This window comes from Meriones unguiculatus, chromosome 7 (genome assembly GCF_030254825.1).
Source record: "Meriones unguiculatus strain TT.TT164.6M chromosome 7, Bangor_MerUng_6.1, whole genome shotgun sequence".
Classification (NCBI taxonomy): Eukaryota; Metazoa; Chordata; class Mammalia; order Rodentia; family Muridae; genus Meriones; species Meriones unguiculatus.
Window position 1 is genome coordinate 92,695,073 of NC_083355.1, and position 14,986 is coordinate 92,710,058.

At 44.3% G+C, this 14,986-nt stretch overlaps 2 protein-coding genes across 11 annotated transcripts in view; one reads left to right on the forward strand and one right to left on the reverse strand.

The window, feature by feature from the left end:
* Nucleotides 1-1,181: 1,181 nt before the first annotated feature.
* Nucleotides 1,182-9,150, reverse strand: Erg28 (ergosterol biosynthesis 28 homolog). Of its 2 annotated transcripts, XM_021634184.2 has the most exons (5): nucleotides 9,007-9,150; nucleotides 6,633-6,793; nucleotides 4,314-4,404; nucleotides 2,012-2,130; nucleotides 1,182-1,900 (listed from the first exon to the last, which is right to left on the reverse strand). In XM_021634184.2, the coding sequence occupies exons 2-5, from the start codon at nucleotides 6,763-6,765 to the stop codon at nucleotides 1,821-1,823; spliced, it is 423 nt and encodes a 140-aa protein (XP_021489859.1). In that variant the 5' UTR covers nucleotides 6,766-6,793; nucleotides 9,007-9,150; the 3' UTR covers nucleotides 1,182-1,820. The 2 variants fall into 2 exon arrangements, with proteins under 2 accessions (XP_021489859.1, XP_060243876.1); XM_060387893.1 differs by lacking the exon at nucleotides 2,012-2,130.
* Nucleotides 9,151-9,213: 63 nt separating this feature from the next.
* Ttll5 (tubulin tyrosine ligase like 5) overlaps nucleotides 9,214-14,986 on the forward strand; it is a 248,791-nt gene continuing 243,018 nt past the window's right edge. For 5 of the 9 annotated variants that reach the window (XM_060387882.1, XM_060387886.1, XM_060387884.1 and 2 more), the window contains exons 1-2: nucleotides 9,215-9,623; nucleotides 11,042-11,213. In XM_060387882.1, coding sequence (XP_060243865.1) covers nucleotides 11,140-11,213 — 74 coding nt within the window. In that variant the 5' untranslated portion in view covers nucleotides 9,215-9,623; nucleotides 11,042-11,139. Of the gene's footprint in view, nucleotides 9,624-9,861; nucleotides 10,038-11,041; nucleotides 11,214-14,986 lie in introns of those variants that run through there. The other 4 variants (XM_060387889.1, XM_060387885.1, XM_060387887.1 and 1 more) reach the window with 3 other exon arrangements.

Here is a 14,986-nt window from a genome sequence, read left to right on the forward strand (position 1 = left end):
ACTCTGTAAGATTGTTACTCCCTCCAAACTGCCTTGAAACAGCAATGGGGTGAAGATAATTTTTCACACTGAGCTGTCTTTTTGGTGTCATGGGGAACTGAGGTTTGGAACTACGTTCTGTTTTGGCACTTCAAATGAAGCAAGCCCGAATCAGAAGCCAGAGCCGTGCAAAGCAGTGAATGGGAGCTGGCAACCTGACCAAAACACCACCCAACCCCAGGAAGCCTATTTTTTTTTTTGGCTACAACAGCCACAATACCTTTCCTGTTTAAGGCAAACTTTCCTCTAAGCACTGAAGAAAACCTTGTTATGTATTTAACTAAAACATCAGCCATCCTCCTTACCCTTACAAGCTACACCCACTTGCTCTGACTCTTCACCTTTCACAGCTAAAGTTCCCTTCTGTAGCTTCACAAGGTTCATTCTTTGAATAGCTGCTGCTCTTTCTGCCTTAAATACCTCAAGACATCTACCCCCGGGGCATTTGAGTCTTAGCTGAGATCCGGGACCGCAGCTCAGGGAGATCTTTCTGATCTACTTAATTATGATCTACCTAACATCTTTCTCTCTCCACCTCTTGATTCAAACACCCGGCTTTCTTAGAGAATTCTGGCCGAAGTTCATGTGGAGGCATTGGCCTTGCTATTTTTTTTTTTTTTTTTTTACTGCCTGACTTGACCTTGCTTCTTCACATGTTCATGGAGCTGTTTGTCCTAGGCTGCTTCTTTGGGAAGAAAATAAGGAAGGGCCATAACTGGCCATAACTGTTGAGCTGTCCATGTAGAGTCCTGAAGGTGAAGAAGGAAGAAGAGAAGATTTGGCATCAAGAACACAAGGGGCTGGAGAGATGGCTCAGAGATTAAGAGCACTGCCTGCTCTTCCAGAGGCCCTGAGTGCAATTCCAGGTGGCTCACAACCATCTATAATGAGATCTAGTGTAGTGCCCTCTTCTGGCATGCAGGCATACATGTAGACAAAAACCTTGTAAACATTAAAAAAACAAAGCAAAACAAAACACAAGTAAACAAGTGACAAGGAGCTGGAGGCAGCCAAGCTTTCCTGAGTGTTGAGTTGTCTTACTGACTACAATGGATGCAAAGATGCCAGAAGCTTTGATGTTCCTGTGTTGGGGCTCATGGAGGTAAAAAGGTTCTTCGGAAAGGTCAAAGTACAAAGACTGATAAGGATGTATAGTTTTATTATTTATTATAAAATGCATTACACAAATACAACTGACCAAAAGGTCTAAAAACAGCCCAGACTCTTCCAACCTTCATCTGCCTGTAGATAAAAGAGGAGCCTGGTCCTGCTCACACCGGGGGCAGCCCTTCTCAGAAGAACTGCCTGTCCCTTGGCTGGTTCAGAGTCTTGGGTCCAGCAGCAGAAAGGAGCCCAGTATGTGTGGACAACCCCTTGAAGCAGCCCTTGGTTGCAGCTGCTCTGGGCAGGCAGCAGCTTGAGCTTCACAGTTCTCATGTTCCCATCAAGGAATGGAGATAAAAGGAAAAGAGTGAAGACTGGAAAAGGGACCCTGGAGGGGGCTGCAGCTAGGGGAGGACAGATCAGGGGGCTAATCAGGGTTCCTGACTTTGATGGAGTAACAGAATACTTTTTAAGTGGCTAAATTATATATACATGTTACATAATTTTTCTGTATGAGTATCTTAAAAAATTTAAAAACATAAATCAAAAGCTTAAGATGCTGAACCCAGATGAAGGAGCTAAGGATACAGCCAAAAAAGAAACGACCTAAGGACAGAGGATAAAGAAGGAAGACAAGGAAGGCGGAAGACGATGTTTTGGAGGTGGCAAGGCTGGCCTCAGTTTCTCTTCTTCTGTCTGGACACTGGTTCTGTTTCTAGGTACCGGAGTCCAACTAGCATACCCAGGATTGAGAAACCTTAACACAGAAAGATTAGTGGTGAACATAAAATAACACCAAACCATCCCAGCACATTGATCTCTGCAACAGCCCCACCCCTGCGGGGGTCTAGGGTGGCCCCGTGCTTACTTGCTACCATCAGAGGGGCTAGGACACCAACTGTGGGAGCTGCTGTTCCAAATATGAACAACTCTGAGAGGAAATGTCCCAGGGCGAGGAGGAATGTCCACAGTGTGATGTGATAGAGTCTGGGGGAACAGACAGAAACGGAAACCAAAGTTACCGCATGTTTGGTACGGAACTGCAGAGGATGTCAGCTGACATGACTGTTCTTCCCTTCTGGGGCAACACCAAAGATTTCTGAGGCGTGTGCCAAGTAGCCACAGTGGACCTTTATGACTTAACAAGGTATAGAACTCAGCTATGGGAGAATCAGGATCCCAGTTGGGGCAGTGCAGCAATTTTGGACCAAGCTCATGTTGTGCTCAGGGCAGATTGACAGACTCAGCAGCCTAAGCCTACCCAAGTAGGTGTCTGGCCATGTGCCAGCCAGTGCTGTACGATGGAACCATAAAGGAATGTCCTGAATGGGGACTGAGCAGCAAGAAGCTTTCAGACTCTTGCTGGTTACTTCATGTCTTGGCCTAAAATGTTGTCTGAGGAGGACATGCGACAGCTCCAGGAGGAGAGCTTGCTTGTCAGCTTTGACAATGAGGTGGCCCTGGCAGCTGACCACTTGAATTTCAGGTCTCTGGGTTTTGCTTTCTTTTTGTAAACTATGAAAAATAAATTAGGACACACTCCAAGGAGACAGAAAACTGCAAGGACTCAGTCCTATCAGTTTTACCATTTGGACACTTTTGGTTCGGATTCCTTTTTTTCAGGTTCTGGGGATCAAACTTGTTCTCATGAGAGCTAGATCCCCTGCTGGGTACTTCTATATTACAAAGAAATAAAAATTACACAGGTGAAAACATCTGTGTGCCCGAAGCCTGTCCTGATGGCTTTCTCTCTCATCTTTCCAAAAGAGCCAGTATCTTAAATTTAGTTCTTAATCATGCTGGTGCATGTTGGGATATGTGTGTGTCTGTGTGCATGTGCACAAGGTGATTTTAAGTTTCTGGTTAGGGAGGAAATGAGCTCAGGATGCATATCAGAGGTCCATGGATCAAAGTCCTATGCTAGAAAAAACTGGACGTGCTAAGTCAGCATTCACAACTGCTCTGGGTCGGAAGAGGGAAAACTGATGCGGAGAAGAGGTTGGAGGGCAGTATGAATTTCCTCTGTTTGCTCGAAACACACAGCAAACAGAGGTCACAGCCCTTATAGCTATCAGCAGCTCTTCACGGTGGTAAAAGGGCTTCAAACTTATTATCCAATCCTCCGGTCTTTTCGTTCCCTCTGAGAGGTAGACCAGATCTCTATCATCATTTTATAGATGGAGACCAAGGTACAGAGATATAGGTGATAAACCCAGTTACCAACAAAACTGAGAGCAGAATGTCTTTTTCTTGTTTTCATTCTTGACCCCAGGCAGTTTCTACCTAACCATACTGCTTCTAAAAATATGTGCCCAATCTAGGACATGTAATCCAGTTTCAAGTTTAAAAAAAAATTAAAAATAAAGATGGAGAGATCAAAGGGCTAATAGTCTTGCTTCAAGTCCCACTTGAGTCAGTTTTCCTCTGCTTAAATTAATTGGATTTTTAAACATTTAGACTGTAATATCAGTAATGAGCATCACTCCCCTTTCCCCCCAGGGGTTGCTCTGAGACTGAGACAAGGGCATGTAGGTGAGAGCTCCTGGCAAAATCAGAGAGAGAGGAGCCATAAATACTACTGCCTCCTCTCTTCCCCAGGTGATGATGGGAGGGACGAGATAAAAGGATTTCAGTGTGAGGTTGGACTTTTGACAGCTTCACCCTGTGAATTGAGCAATGACTGCTTCTATCAAGACGATGATGGTTACTGCAAGGAAGAAAGCTTGAGCCCCCTCCAGTGGCCACAGCTGGGTCTGGCATCATCTAGAGAAGAGGCTAGGATGGCCTGCACCTGTTCATGCTTGTCTCCCTCTTTGGAGAGACAGCAAAGTTCCCTTACTGACTGACCTCTTCTTGGGCCTCTTTCAGCTTACTCTCTCTTTTCACAGTCATGGTCATTCTTTTCTGGTCATTTCTGATTAAGAAGGACTGTGGGAAACATATGTATGGGGCTAGGAATGCAGATCAAGGGATAGAATGTACACCACCGCCATTTGCGATAGCCTGTTAGGCCTATAAAGTATTTTAGGCCTGGAAGGATTGGTCCACCGGCCACGTTCTATGCTAAAGCAGTAAAGTAATTTAACAGGTCCCAGAAGCAGGCTAGTATATATGGGCGGAGCCTGATAGCCAACAAAAAAGAAGCCAAAGGCCTTCTTTCCCTGACATACGTTTTGTTGTGGATGTCAATGGCACAGAGGCAGCGAATCACTGATGAGAGCAGCGTCCAGATCCCAAAGGTCCGGGCTTGGAGGCCATTCACTGTATAGTTTGAAAAAAAAAAAAAAAAAAAAAAAAGGCAAGACCAGTGAAAAGGGAGGGCTGAGGTGAGCCTTGTCCTAAGCTAATCTGCTTCCCTGACCTCCCCATGTGGGCCCCTGGGGAGCGGAATGGGAAGAATTCTGAGTGCTGCTCAATCCACTTCAGATGCTTAAGAGTTGGAAGGGAATGCTACAGAGATGGGTTGGAACATATAAGATGCCTAGCAAAACTAATGGACTTTGTAGACTGCTAGGAGAGACCGGATACCAGCAACAATATAGATGTCTTCAAGACTTAGTTTTATGAGGTCTATGATCTGCCCTGGTGGGACAAAGCTCAAGCCAGGACGGCTTCTGTGTACATAAAAGTGGAAATAGGCACTGTCTCCCCGGGGTTTGCTGGGGCCTCTGTTCTTGGTGGCTTAACTGTGAGGCTGTTGTATTAAAGATCTTGTCTTGAAAATTTGAGTCATATTTGACTGTAACAGTGGCCCTTGACCCTGAGTGCTTTCTGTATAATCTGAGAGAGTTATATATATGTATATGTGAGTCCTGGCATGAGTATTTTCTAGAAGCACCCTGCGTGGCTGACTTAAGTGTATAGCCAGTGAACTGAAGCACCCTGTGGATTCGAAATGTTCAAAGAGTTAAAAAAAAAAAAATCTAGAAATAGGTCAGTTGTTAAGTACCTTCCCAGCATGCAAGATAAGATGTCCTGGGTTTGATGCCCAGCACTGTGGGGAATCAGTGGACAAGACTGACATCTGAAAGACTTGTTATCGTTCACTTGGGCTTGCATTGCTAAGCATCTACACAGGTTCCGTGACCACCTGTGAGCAGCAATTGAGTAAAAATAAAAAATATAACCTTCCTGCTCACTTTTCCAGGTTCTTGATTCCCATTATATTTGAACATGGTTCAAAATAAGCCTCAGCCTACTTAGTTTCCTTTCTATCTAGAGGCTGCAGAGGAGCGAGTAGGTCAGAGCCTGGATCTGGGTTAGCTATAAATATGACAGAGCTCTTAGCTGCTGTCAGTCAGGGCGCAGCTCCAAGTACCCCCGTGTCAACAGGGGGAAGTGCCGGTTGTGGTGCACAGATCTGCAGTGGAGAGCTTCATGAGTTGAGAAAGGCCATCTTGAGCTGGAGGCTTTTGAGAAAGGAACTTAAGAGGATCTGGGTGTCCACTCAGGACTACACCTCAGTTGGAGAAGACCTTGGATTAGTAACTGTCTACCTGTTACATGGACGATGAACCATGTGTGCTACGCCCCTGATTTTTTTCTTTCCTTTTTTTTTTTTTTTTTTTTTTTTGAGATAGGATTTCTGTGTGAAGCCGTAGCTCTCCTGGACTCTTTACAGACTAGGCTGACCTTGAACCACCTGCCTCTGCCTCCAAAGTGCTCCAAGTGCTGGGATTATAGGAGTGTGCCATCATGCCTGGCTCACACTCTGATTTCTAATGAGGATACTGAGATATCGTAAAAGGCTTCTTTATGGCTTTCTAGTAGCATCCTACAATCAATATGTTATTCTATTTCCTTGCTTGTCCTTATGCCAGTGCTTCTGAACACATAGATTGTCCAGGGCAGTGTCAAATGAATGGAAAAGTATCTAGACATGTGGGGAAAAAAAAAGAGTCAAGGCCTTCTCACACATTCTATTACTCTAGTTACATGGTTCCCAACTGTCCTAATGTTGTGACCCTTTAATACAGTTCCTCATGCTGTGGTAACCCCAGCCATAAACTTTTTCATTGTTACTTCATAACTGTAATTTTTCTACTGTCATAAATCATAATGTAAATATCTGATATGCAGGATATCTGACATTCGACCCCCAAAGGGTCATTACTTACCAGTTGAGAACTGCTGCTCAAGTGGCTACCAAGACTAGATTAGGCAGAACCACCTGGATATTTTTGGAACTCGATTCCCAGCCAGGCTTAATAATCAGATTTTAAAAGGGAAATAAGCACCCAAGGCTTGACTTTAAGTAGCCTGGGTTTGTGAGATATATTGGCCCAGTTGGAGAATTAACAGCTATGCCAGTGCTACACAGAATATATGTCTTTACATTCTTTTCATTATTTTAGTTAATTTTTTTACATAGGCTCTCACCAAGTTGCCTAGTCTGGCTTTGAACTCTCAATCTTGCCCTATCCTCCTCCAGTGTGCCAGGATTACAGGCATGTGCTATGAAGCCCAGCCGGTTCTTTTTGACTTCTTACCAAGGTTAGGCTTGCCAGTGTAGAGTTTTTCGTAGAGAAAGGTGTGGTCTCGGAAGCTCTGGAGCGTGTTCCCCATGGCTATGATGGATACCATGACCAGCCAGCTCCGTAACACATTCAGGAAGCGGCTCATGACTCCCCTCCAAGAGAGGGTGCTCTGCCTTGGGAACAGAGAGGGCATAATGAAGTTATTTCTACATAAGTCACAAACTCTTTCCCTTCTGTGGTTAACCCGTGTCCCACTCATGAGAGCTGTCCTAAGCGATGCTGGCAGATCTCAAGTCCTTTGGGCCCACCCCATTTTCTTGCCACACCACTTCTATTTCACAAGATTACCTAGGAATATTTACCCTAAACAGAGGTATGCTGATCTTTGTTCAGAGTGACAGAGGTTAAAAAAAAAAAAAAATGCAATGGGTGGAAATGTCAATTCTATCAGGAAAGAAATGGCAAGCCAGGGAACAGAAGAAATGGTGTGCTTGTATTTCTGTAAAGTAATAGAATGGATTTCTGGGCAAAGCTTGTATTCCTGCCAATGCTCAGACACTTCAACAAGGGTGAATGAGCAGTACACCTTTCAGCAAGTGGTACCACACTTACCTTTGTTCAAGCCCCCCCCTCCCTCCCGCCAAAGCACAGTATTGCTACAAGTCAGAACTCCCTCCTCTTGTCTGGAATCAGTACTATGCCTTCATGTCTTCATGCCATTCCTTTGCAATACAAGTGGCTCAAGGTGATTCTAAATCTACTCAGCTATCTGGATATATGACACGCGGTTCCTAACTTGCAGAAGCTTTGAGTGGAAGCTATGGTGTAATTGCCTGACTGGCCTTCTTGGTTTCCCTCTGCTTGACTCCCAGGCATATCATGTTTCATAAACCAAAACAATCTGAAAGTCTTCAAACAAACAAACCTGCCTGGCATTGACTCGCAAGAAAAATAACACTAGCTATAGTTATGGGGTACTTGCCCCAAGGATCTAACATCGTTCTTTATTGACTCCCTAAGCAGGCACTACCAGTATTTCCATTTTACAGATGGAGGTCAGAACAAAGGGCTGAGTCTTTTGGTTAGGTAACACAGCTAATAAATGGCGGAGTGCCACGGTCTATTGGACTCTGTTGCAATACTTTCTCACAGAATATTTTGGTAAAGTTCCCATCTTAAGAAAAAGTATTTACTTATTATGAGATAGGGTTTTACTATGTAGTCCTGACTGGTCTGGAACTCTACATAGACCAGGCTGGCCTTGAACTCACAGAGGTCCATCTGCCTCTTCCTTCTGAGTGCTGGGATTAAAGGCATGTACCACTATGTGCAGCAAAGATCCCATTTTTTTGAGGAAGCTAAAAACACCAGACACACTTTTGTCTTCTGCTGGTTCTATACTTTTTGTTTAGATCAAGCCTTGCCGAGATATAAATGGATCCCACAAAGGTAATTTATCATGATCATCATCATTTTGGTCCTTCATTTATCTGTTGCCAGGCTAACTTCTTTGGCCTGAGTTGAAAGAAACTCTCAGGCTTCCTTTGGCACTGTGGTACTATGTTTCGGTATGATTCCATACCACTCAGCACAGATAGATAGTAAAGCGAAGTGACTAAAAAGGGCTCCAGGAAAGGAAGGGTGAATCCAGAGGAAACAAATCACAAACACAGACTGTTCTGGTCTGGAGATGATGGGGTGTGCTGGTCTTTACAGGTGCTCACAACACAGGCCAAGATCCACTTCTCTTCATTTTCTCCTCTCTACACTAGATTGAGCTTGGGTTAGTTAAACACACACACACTCTCTCTCTGTCTGTCTGTCTCTGTCTCCTTTTGCGTACAATGCAGAACTTGGGCCTTTCATTTCACGGATCGTAGAAATACTAGCAGAGAGCTGATGAGGACACACCAGAGAACATTTTTGTATTGCTCTACCTCAAACCCATTTCTCTGGAGCTTTGAGGTGGTCGGAGGGGCGGGGTTTTACAGCCTTGATTCCCAAATTTTGTCCTGGCTCATTTCAGCCTGGATGCGATGCCTAATAGCAATCAGTAAAGAGGGATTCCTATCCTGGCTACAGTACTCAGCTCTGGGGGTTCAGGCAAGCCATCGAGACTCCATAGCCTCGGTTTTCTCATTCGTAAAATGGGGATGTAAACATCTATCTCAAGGGTTCCCCGAGAATTACATGAGCAAAAGTGAAAAGTCCTCGCACTGAGCTAGGTTCACAATTCCTAGCACCCACTTGAACATCGTTTCTAGACTCCCCACTCTCCCGGCCCCCCTAAGGTAGCTTTCCAGGCAACTCCCATTTCCCTAAATTCCGCAGATAACCTCACTCGGATGCAATACCAATACCTACATCCAAATCCAAATTGTCCTACCTGGCGACCCAGTACTACTGCAGCAAGAGTATCGGCAGCATCCGCAAACCAGCTCCCCTAGGACAGCTCCAGTCCCCAGCCCACCTGGGCCACTTGTCCCCGCCCCAACCCTCAGTTCAGCTCCAGGATTGGATCATTCCTATCAGTCCTCGCTCTGATTGGCTAGGCTGGTTAAATTCGAGCAGGCGATAGGGAGTGAACCCCTTTGCTGCCAATCAGCGGTTGCCGCCGCCTAAGCCTCTCCGTGCTGCGCCGCCCACGCGGTAAACCCTTCAGCCGAGCATGGCGGAACTCTGATTTGGAGTGGGCCTTTTAGGGGTGTGGAAAGAGCGGAGAGAAAAGGAGGCAAGAAACCCTTCTGGCAACTGCCCAGCACTGCGCCGGAGCCTGGACGCGCTGTGGTGACGCCATCCACCTGCGCCCGCAGCAGTGCGTTGTTCGCGCCGCTGGCGGGCGCCTGCGCAGTGGCTCCGAGCGGGCGGTTGCTTGTTGGTTGTTGTAGTAACGGGGGAAGCAACCTTCGGCGGCTGCGTTGATTCCGGCTGGGGAGGGAGGAGGGAGGCGAAGCAGAGCGCGGTCCCCGCCTGTCCGCCCCGAGCCATGAGAAGATGAGACAGGTAAACGCCTGCGCCGGCGCGCTCTTGGGAGGTGCGCTCCAGGGTCGGGTCGGCGCCGCGGCGTTTCCCTCCGAGCCCCGGAGCAGCTGTTGGCTTCCGGGCGTGCTGGGCACAAGCGCTGCGGCAGAGTCGCCGCGTCCTTGTCTGCGGAGCACCTGCGGGTTGGGATGAGTTGGGGTGGAGCTGGCGGCAGATCCCTGTAGGGGCAAGGATTCCCTTTGGCATAGGGTTTCTGATCTTCAGAACACCGGCTCTTGGTTCTGCTCTTCGGGGAGGCAAGGAAGGGTGGGCATCCCTTCCTGCTTGTAGGTTTTCTTTCTGCGTGGAAGTTTTAGTTTTAATCTAAACGACTCTTCAAGCATTTTGGGAAAGATCAAGAAATTCCTCAGGAATCACCCGAAAAGAATTATTGAGGTTGTTAGATTTTACTCATTTCTGCCGAGGATGTGTAGGGTCGGGGTTAGCTGCTGTTGCTGCTTGCTGCAGTTGCTTCGTTTTATTCTTGCCGTCTATGTAAATGCATAGACATGCAGAAGTTTGAAAAACCGCCCCGAATTGATTATCTTTGAGTACCGAGGTTATGGTTAAGCGTTTTCCTTATGTGTTTCTATTTTCTCTACAACAACGAACATGAATCTTTTCCTCCATGGAAAGAATTAGAAATGCAGCGTTGAAAATTTCTTCATTTTAGTGCCTACTTGAGTTTTGGATTAAAATCTGTGGTTTTTAGTAACTGAATAATTATTAAGAGTATTTGACTTCTCCCCGGCTATATATGTCATCCATGGTGAGAGGAAATATTTTCACTACCCTTTTATTAATAGTCCAGTTAAATTGGTTTTCCTAGAAACATAGCATCTTGTCTGTGTGCTTGTAGAGTATGTATACATATTCATAAATGTTTTGAACCTTTAATTTGTCTAGCAAATAATTAACTAAATTTAGGTAATCAACCATCTACATCGGAGTACCTTAAAGCCTATTCTTTTTGGTGCATGCTGCTTTTACTATGTAAGACCAGTGAGGAACTCAAATGTAGTAACAGCTTTTTAGATACAACAGAAATGGTATGTTTGAAAAAAATTCTTAAGCTGGCCGTTGTGTCACGGGTCTTTAATCCCAGCAATCAGGAAGTAGAGGCAGGAGGATCTCTGAGTTTGAGACCAGCCTGATCTACAGACCTAGTTCCAAGGATAGCCAAAACTATACAGAAAAGCTTTGTTTTGGAAAACAAAAACAAACAAAATTCTTGATTTTTTTTTTTTGTGGCATATGAGGTGGACTGTTATAGAAAGCAAGCTTCTAGAGATTATATAATACTTAGAAATATACTCCTTTTCATTCATATTAAAGGTGGTGTGAAAAATCCCTGAAGTGTGCAGCTGCCTTGTGTTTGAAATCCTTTGGCTTTCTTACAGGAGTCTGTGCCAGCCAAATTGTCTGATCCAGTGAAACTGCAGGGAAGAAAGGTCTCTGAGGCCTCTGTGTGTTGACTGCATGACATACCCTAAAGGAAATGCCAGTTGTGATGGCCCGGGACCTGGAGGAGACAGCATCATCCTCAGAGGATGAGGACCTGGTAAACCAAGAGTAAGTGACAGCAAGTCTTTCTGGTAGAAAATAGTGTCTTTTACTTGCATCCACTTTCCCTCCTTTGATATTGTCTGGCTCTAGATTCCATCTGTGATTGAAGTCAAGATCATATTATTCACTTCCCTTCAGCTGTCAGAAATGTGAAGGCTGGGCTGTGTGTTTCTAGGCTTGTGAGTGAATATCAGCTTTAGATTTTGTAAAGTGAAGGTAGGAGCTTGGGTGAACTTTTTTTTTCCCACTTTGTTTCAGAGGTAGGGTCTCTCATCCTTGCTGCTGTGCCCCCACTACATCTGGCTTGAAAATTTATACGTGCCTGCTGCTTTAGTTTATGTGCACCATAGGCGTGCAGGTTTCTGAGGAGGCCAAAGGGCGTGGGGTCCCCTGGAGTTGGGGTTACAGAAGGTTGTGACTGCTTGATGGAGTGCTGGTCTTCTGCAAGAGCAGGAAGCTCTCTTAACTGTTGAGCCATCTCTCTGGTCCCTGCATCGGGCTTTTTTTGGTGGGTTTTGGGGACTGAACTTGGGTTATCAGGCTTACAGGCAAGTGCTTTTAACTGTCGCACCATCTCCCTGGCCCCATCAGGTGAACTTAAATATTTTTTTGTTTAACATTGATTTATTTTAGTGTTGGTGTGTGTTAGGGGATGGGGCACACATGCTGCAGTGCAGATGTGGAGGTCAGAGGATAACTTGCTGGAGTCTCTTGTGTCCTTTCACTGTGTGGGTTCTGGGAATTGAGCTCAGGTCAAGTGTGGTAACATGCCCTTTTATCCACTGAGTCATCTTAGGTTAGCTCTTGAGCATAACTTCTAATAATTTGAAATGCATCTGAAGGTTTTAAAGATTAATGAAAACTTGAAGTTCCTAAGCTCTGACCTTGACTATACGGGTTTTTTCAAAAGCGTCTACAGCCGTAGAACAGTGATAATATGAGAGTTAGGTCAGGTGAGTGTGTTAGTGGTCTGCAGCCTATGCTGGGTTCACTGTAACACGGTGGTTTTCTTGAGTTTTTTCAGGTTAAGAGTTAAAGTTTCTCTATTGCTGGGACCTCATAATGAAAATTATTAACGGTACAAAGTGCAGCTCCTAGAGATGGTGGAGTAGCTCATTTAATGTGGAAATTGAAAGATTTTAATTTAAAGATGTTATTTCCACTTTAGTAAACTCATTCTTACAACAAACATAAAGCAACAACAAAAAAAACACCCTCCAACTTCAAACCTTCAAGAACCCTTAGAGAGAAGAGAAAGATTGAGATTTGAACTTCTCTCTACTGATTTTGAAGAGTTTTGGATTTTTTTAATCCCAGGTAATTTTACTTGACACCGAAGAGAAAGGCTGACTTAATGTTAAGATAGTCTTATCTAATTTATTTATATATATTTAAGTTTTCATATGTATATACTGTATTTACATTGCTTCTCCCTCTCCTGCCATTCCCCTTCTCCAAATTCATGGCTTCTTTTTTTAAAAAAAAATCTTACATAAGTGTATGTACACATGTGTGCGTATGTATTTGAAAATGAATAAATACATAAATAAGATTTGGAGGTCAAGGTGTCCTGGAACACACTAGGTAACCTAGGCTGGCCTCAAATGCATAGTAATCCTCCTGCCTCAGCTTCCTCAGAGTGCTTGTGATTCTAACCATGAATGAGTCACCACTTCTAGCTTAAGATGTGTTCTTAGTCCTTTAGAATTTGTACTCTGTAACCTGAATAACTCCCATGGTTCTTCTGGAGCCCTGCTTCTTCCCTTGGGGCATCCAGGTGCCGATGTGTACAGATGCTGGCTCAAAGGAATGACACCTAGCTGGTCAGGTGGGTTAGCAGGATCTTGGTCTGGTGAGGGGTGGGAGAGAAAGCCTTGTCTGATATAGCTCTTTTAGTGATACAGCCCTTTCAGTGACACAGCAGTTCCAAATAAAACAGCTCTTCTTTATTGGGGGGATTAAGGGCTAGATAAACCTTGGGGAAGTGGGTAAGGGTTGTCAGGGTGAGTGTATATTGTTGGCTGGGGCTGAGGTATTAAGAATGCTTCATTTTCATGGAGAGGAATTCCAGGTGCTAGCCGCACATGTCTTTATGAGAAAACCTGAAACCTGCTCACCAGGCTGTATGACTACCTCAGGGGTGGCAGAGGTAGTCTAAAGACCAGGATATGCAGGCCCAGGATAGGGAGGCAGCAATCCTTACTCCTGCTGGTTTCAAGTTGAGATTTTCGGGATCTGCACACATCTCCTCTCGACCTCATTCTTACTCTAGACTGGTTCCCCAGATCACCCCATACCCAGGTATTTTGAGAGGATATGATTAGGCTCAAATACTATAATATGTTGAAATTCTTACAACAGTTATTGTAAACTTTGTAAGGTAGAAGATTGTATTAATGTTATCTGAAAAAGAGTTGAAGCATTAATTAAGTTTTGAGGAAAATCTTATCATTATTAGTTTTTAGCAAATAATGATTTGACAGTGTATTTGGGTCACTCTCTTTCAGATAATTAAATGGATAATTTCCTCTGGTTACTCAGTCTTCATTTGCCATTTTCCTTTCAGTGTGCTGTCCTTTACCCATAAAAAATTTTAATGCCAACCAAGATTGTTCTTTTACTTTTTTTTTTCTTTGAACAGTCTCTTAGCAGTGGCCTTAGATGATGAGCACGAATAATCCAATACAACTCTGACTATTGCTGATATTCATAATTGAGAAATGTTAAATATCTAGATTTTATGGAAAATGGATTTTCTGCAGACTCCTACTGTTGACTTTCCTGGTTACTGGTTATTCTTGTTTCCGCAGTTAATGGACCAGTCCATCAGATAGTTGCTTTATATTCAGAGAAGCTGACTTAGGGCTTCTGATACTGTGCTAAAATACCGTGACCAAAAGCAACATGAGGAGGAAGGGTTCGTGTCAGCGTGTGTGTTCACAGGCCATCATGAAGGGCAGTCAGGGCAGGGACCTGGAGGCAGGACCTGAAGCAGAAGCCATGGATGAACACTGCTTACTGTCTTGCCCCCATAGCTTGTTTAGCCTGCTTTCTTCTATAACCCAGGACCACTTGCCTGCGGGTGGCAGTGCCTGCAGTAGCTGGGCCCTGCAACATCAATCACTAATTAAGAAAATGTCCCACAGGCTCACCTATAGGCCAGTCTAGTAGAGTTATTTTCTTAGATGTGCTTTCTTCTCTCCAGATATGGCTAGGTTTGTGTCAAGTTGACAAAAACAAAACAAAACAAAAAAAACAACAAAAACCAACCAGTACAGAATCTTAAAATCATCTTTTTCACATTGAGGGCAATAGGCTTACATCTTAGAGGTTGTTGGAGTTTGAAGGGCTTATAGCTTATAAAGACGATAGTTGTTGCATGGCCACTGACCTCTGTTAGATTGGATCAGATTTATTAAAGCATTAATCCTTGTAGTCCCAGGCTTCAGGCTGAGGAATACCAAACAGCCTGCCATTGTTAGCTTCAATTCCAAATTGCAGGTGCGCTATGTTGACAACTGAAGCTAACTATGACATTGTCCTTCCTTTACATAGCATTATTTCAGATAAGAAACACAGAGAAACTACTCTGTTTTGGCTTGGGCACGCCAAAATTAATTTGTAGCCGTGAAAACTTCCATGTAAGAACTTGATTTAAGGCTTCTTTAGTCATTAAAAAAAAATTAGTAATGTTAGTTTCTATTGTGCAAAGAGGCTTTATGTCAGGCTAAAAGGCCAGCAGTAATTACCGCAGGAGCTCGTAGAAAGGATGGAGAAGG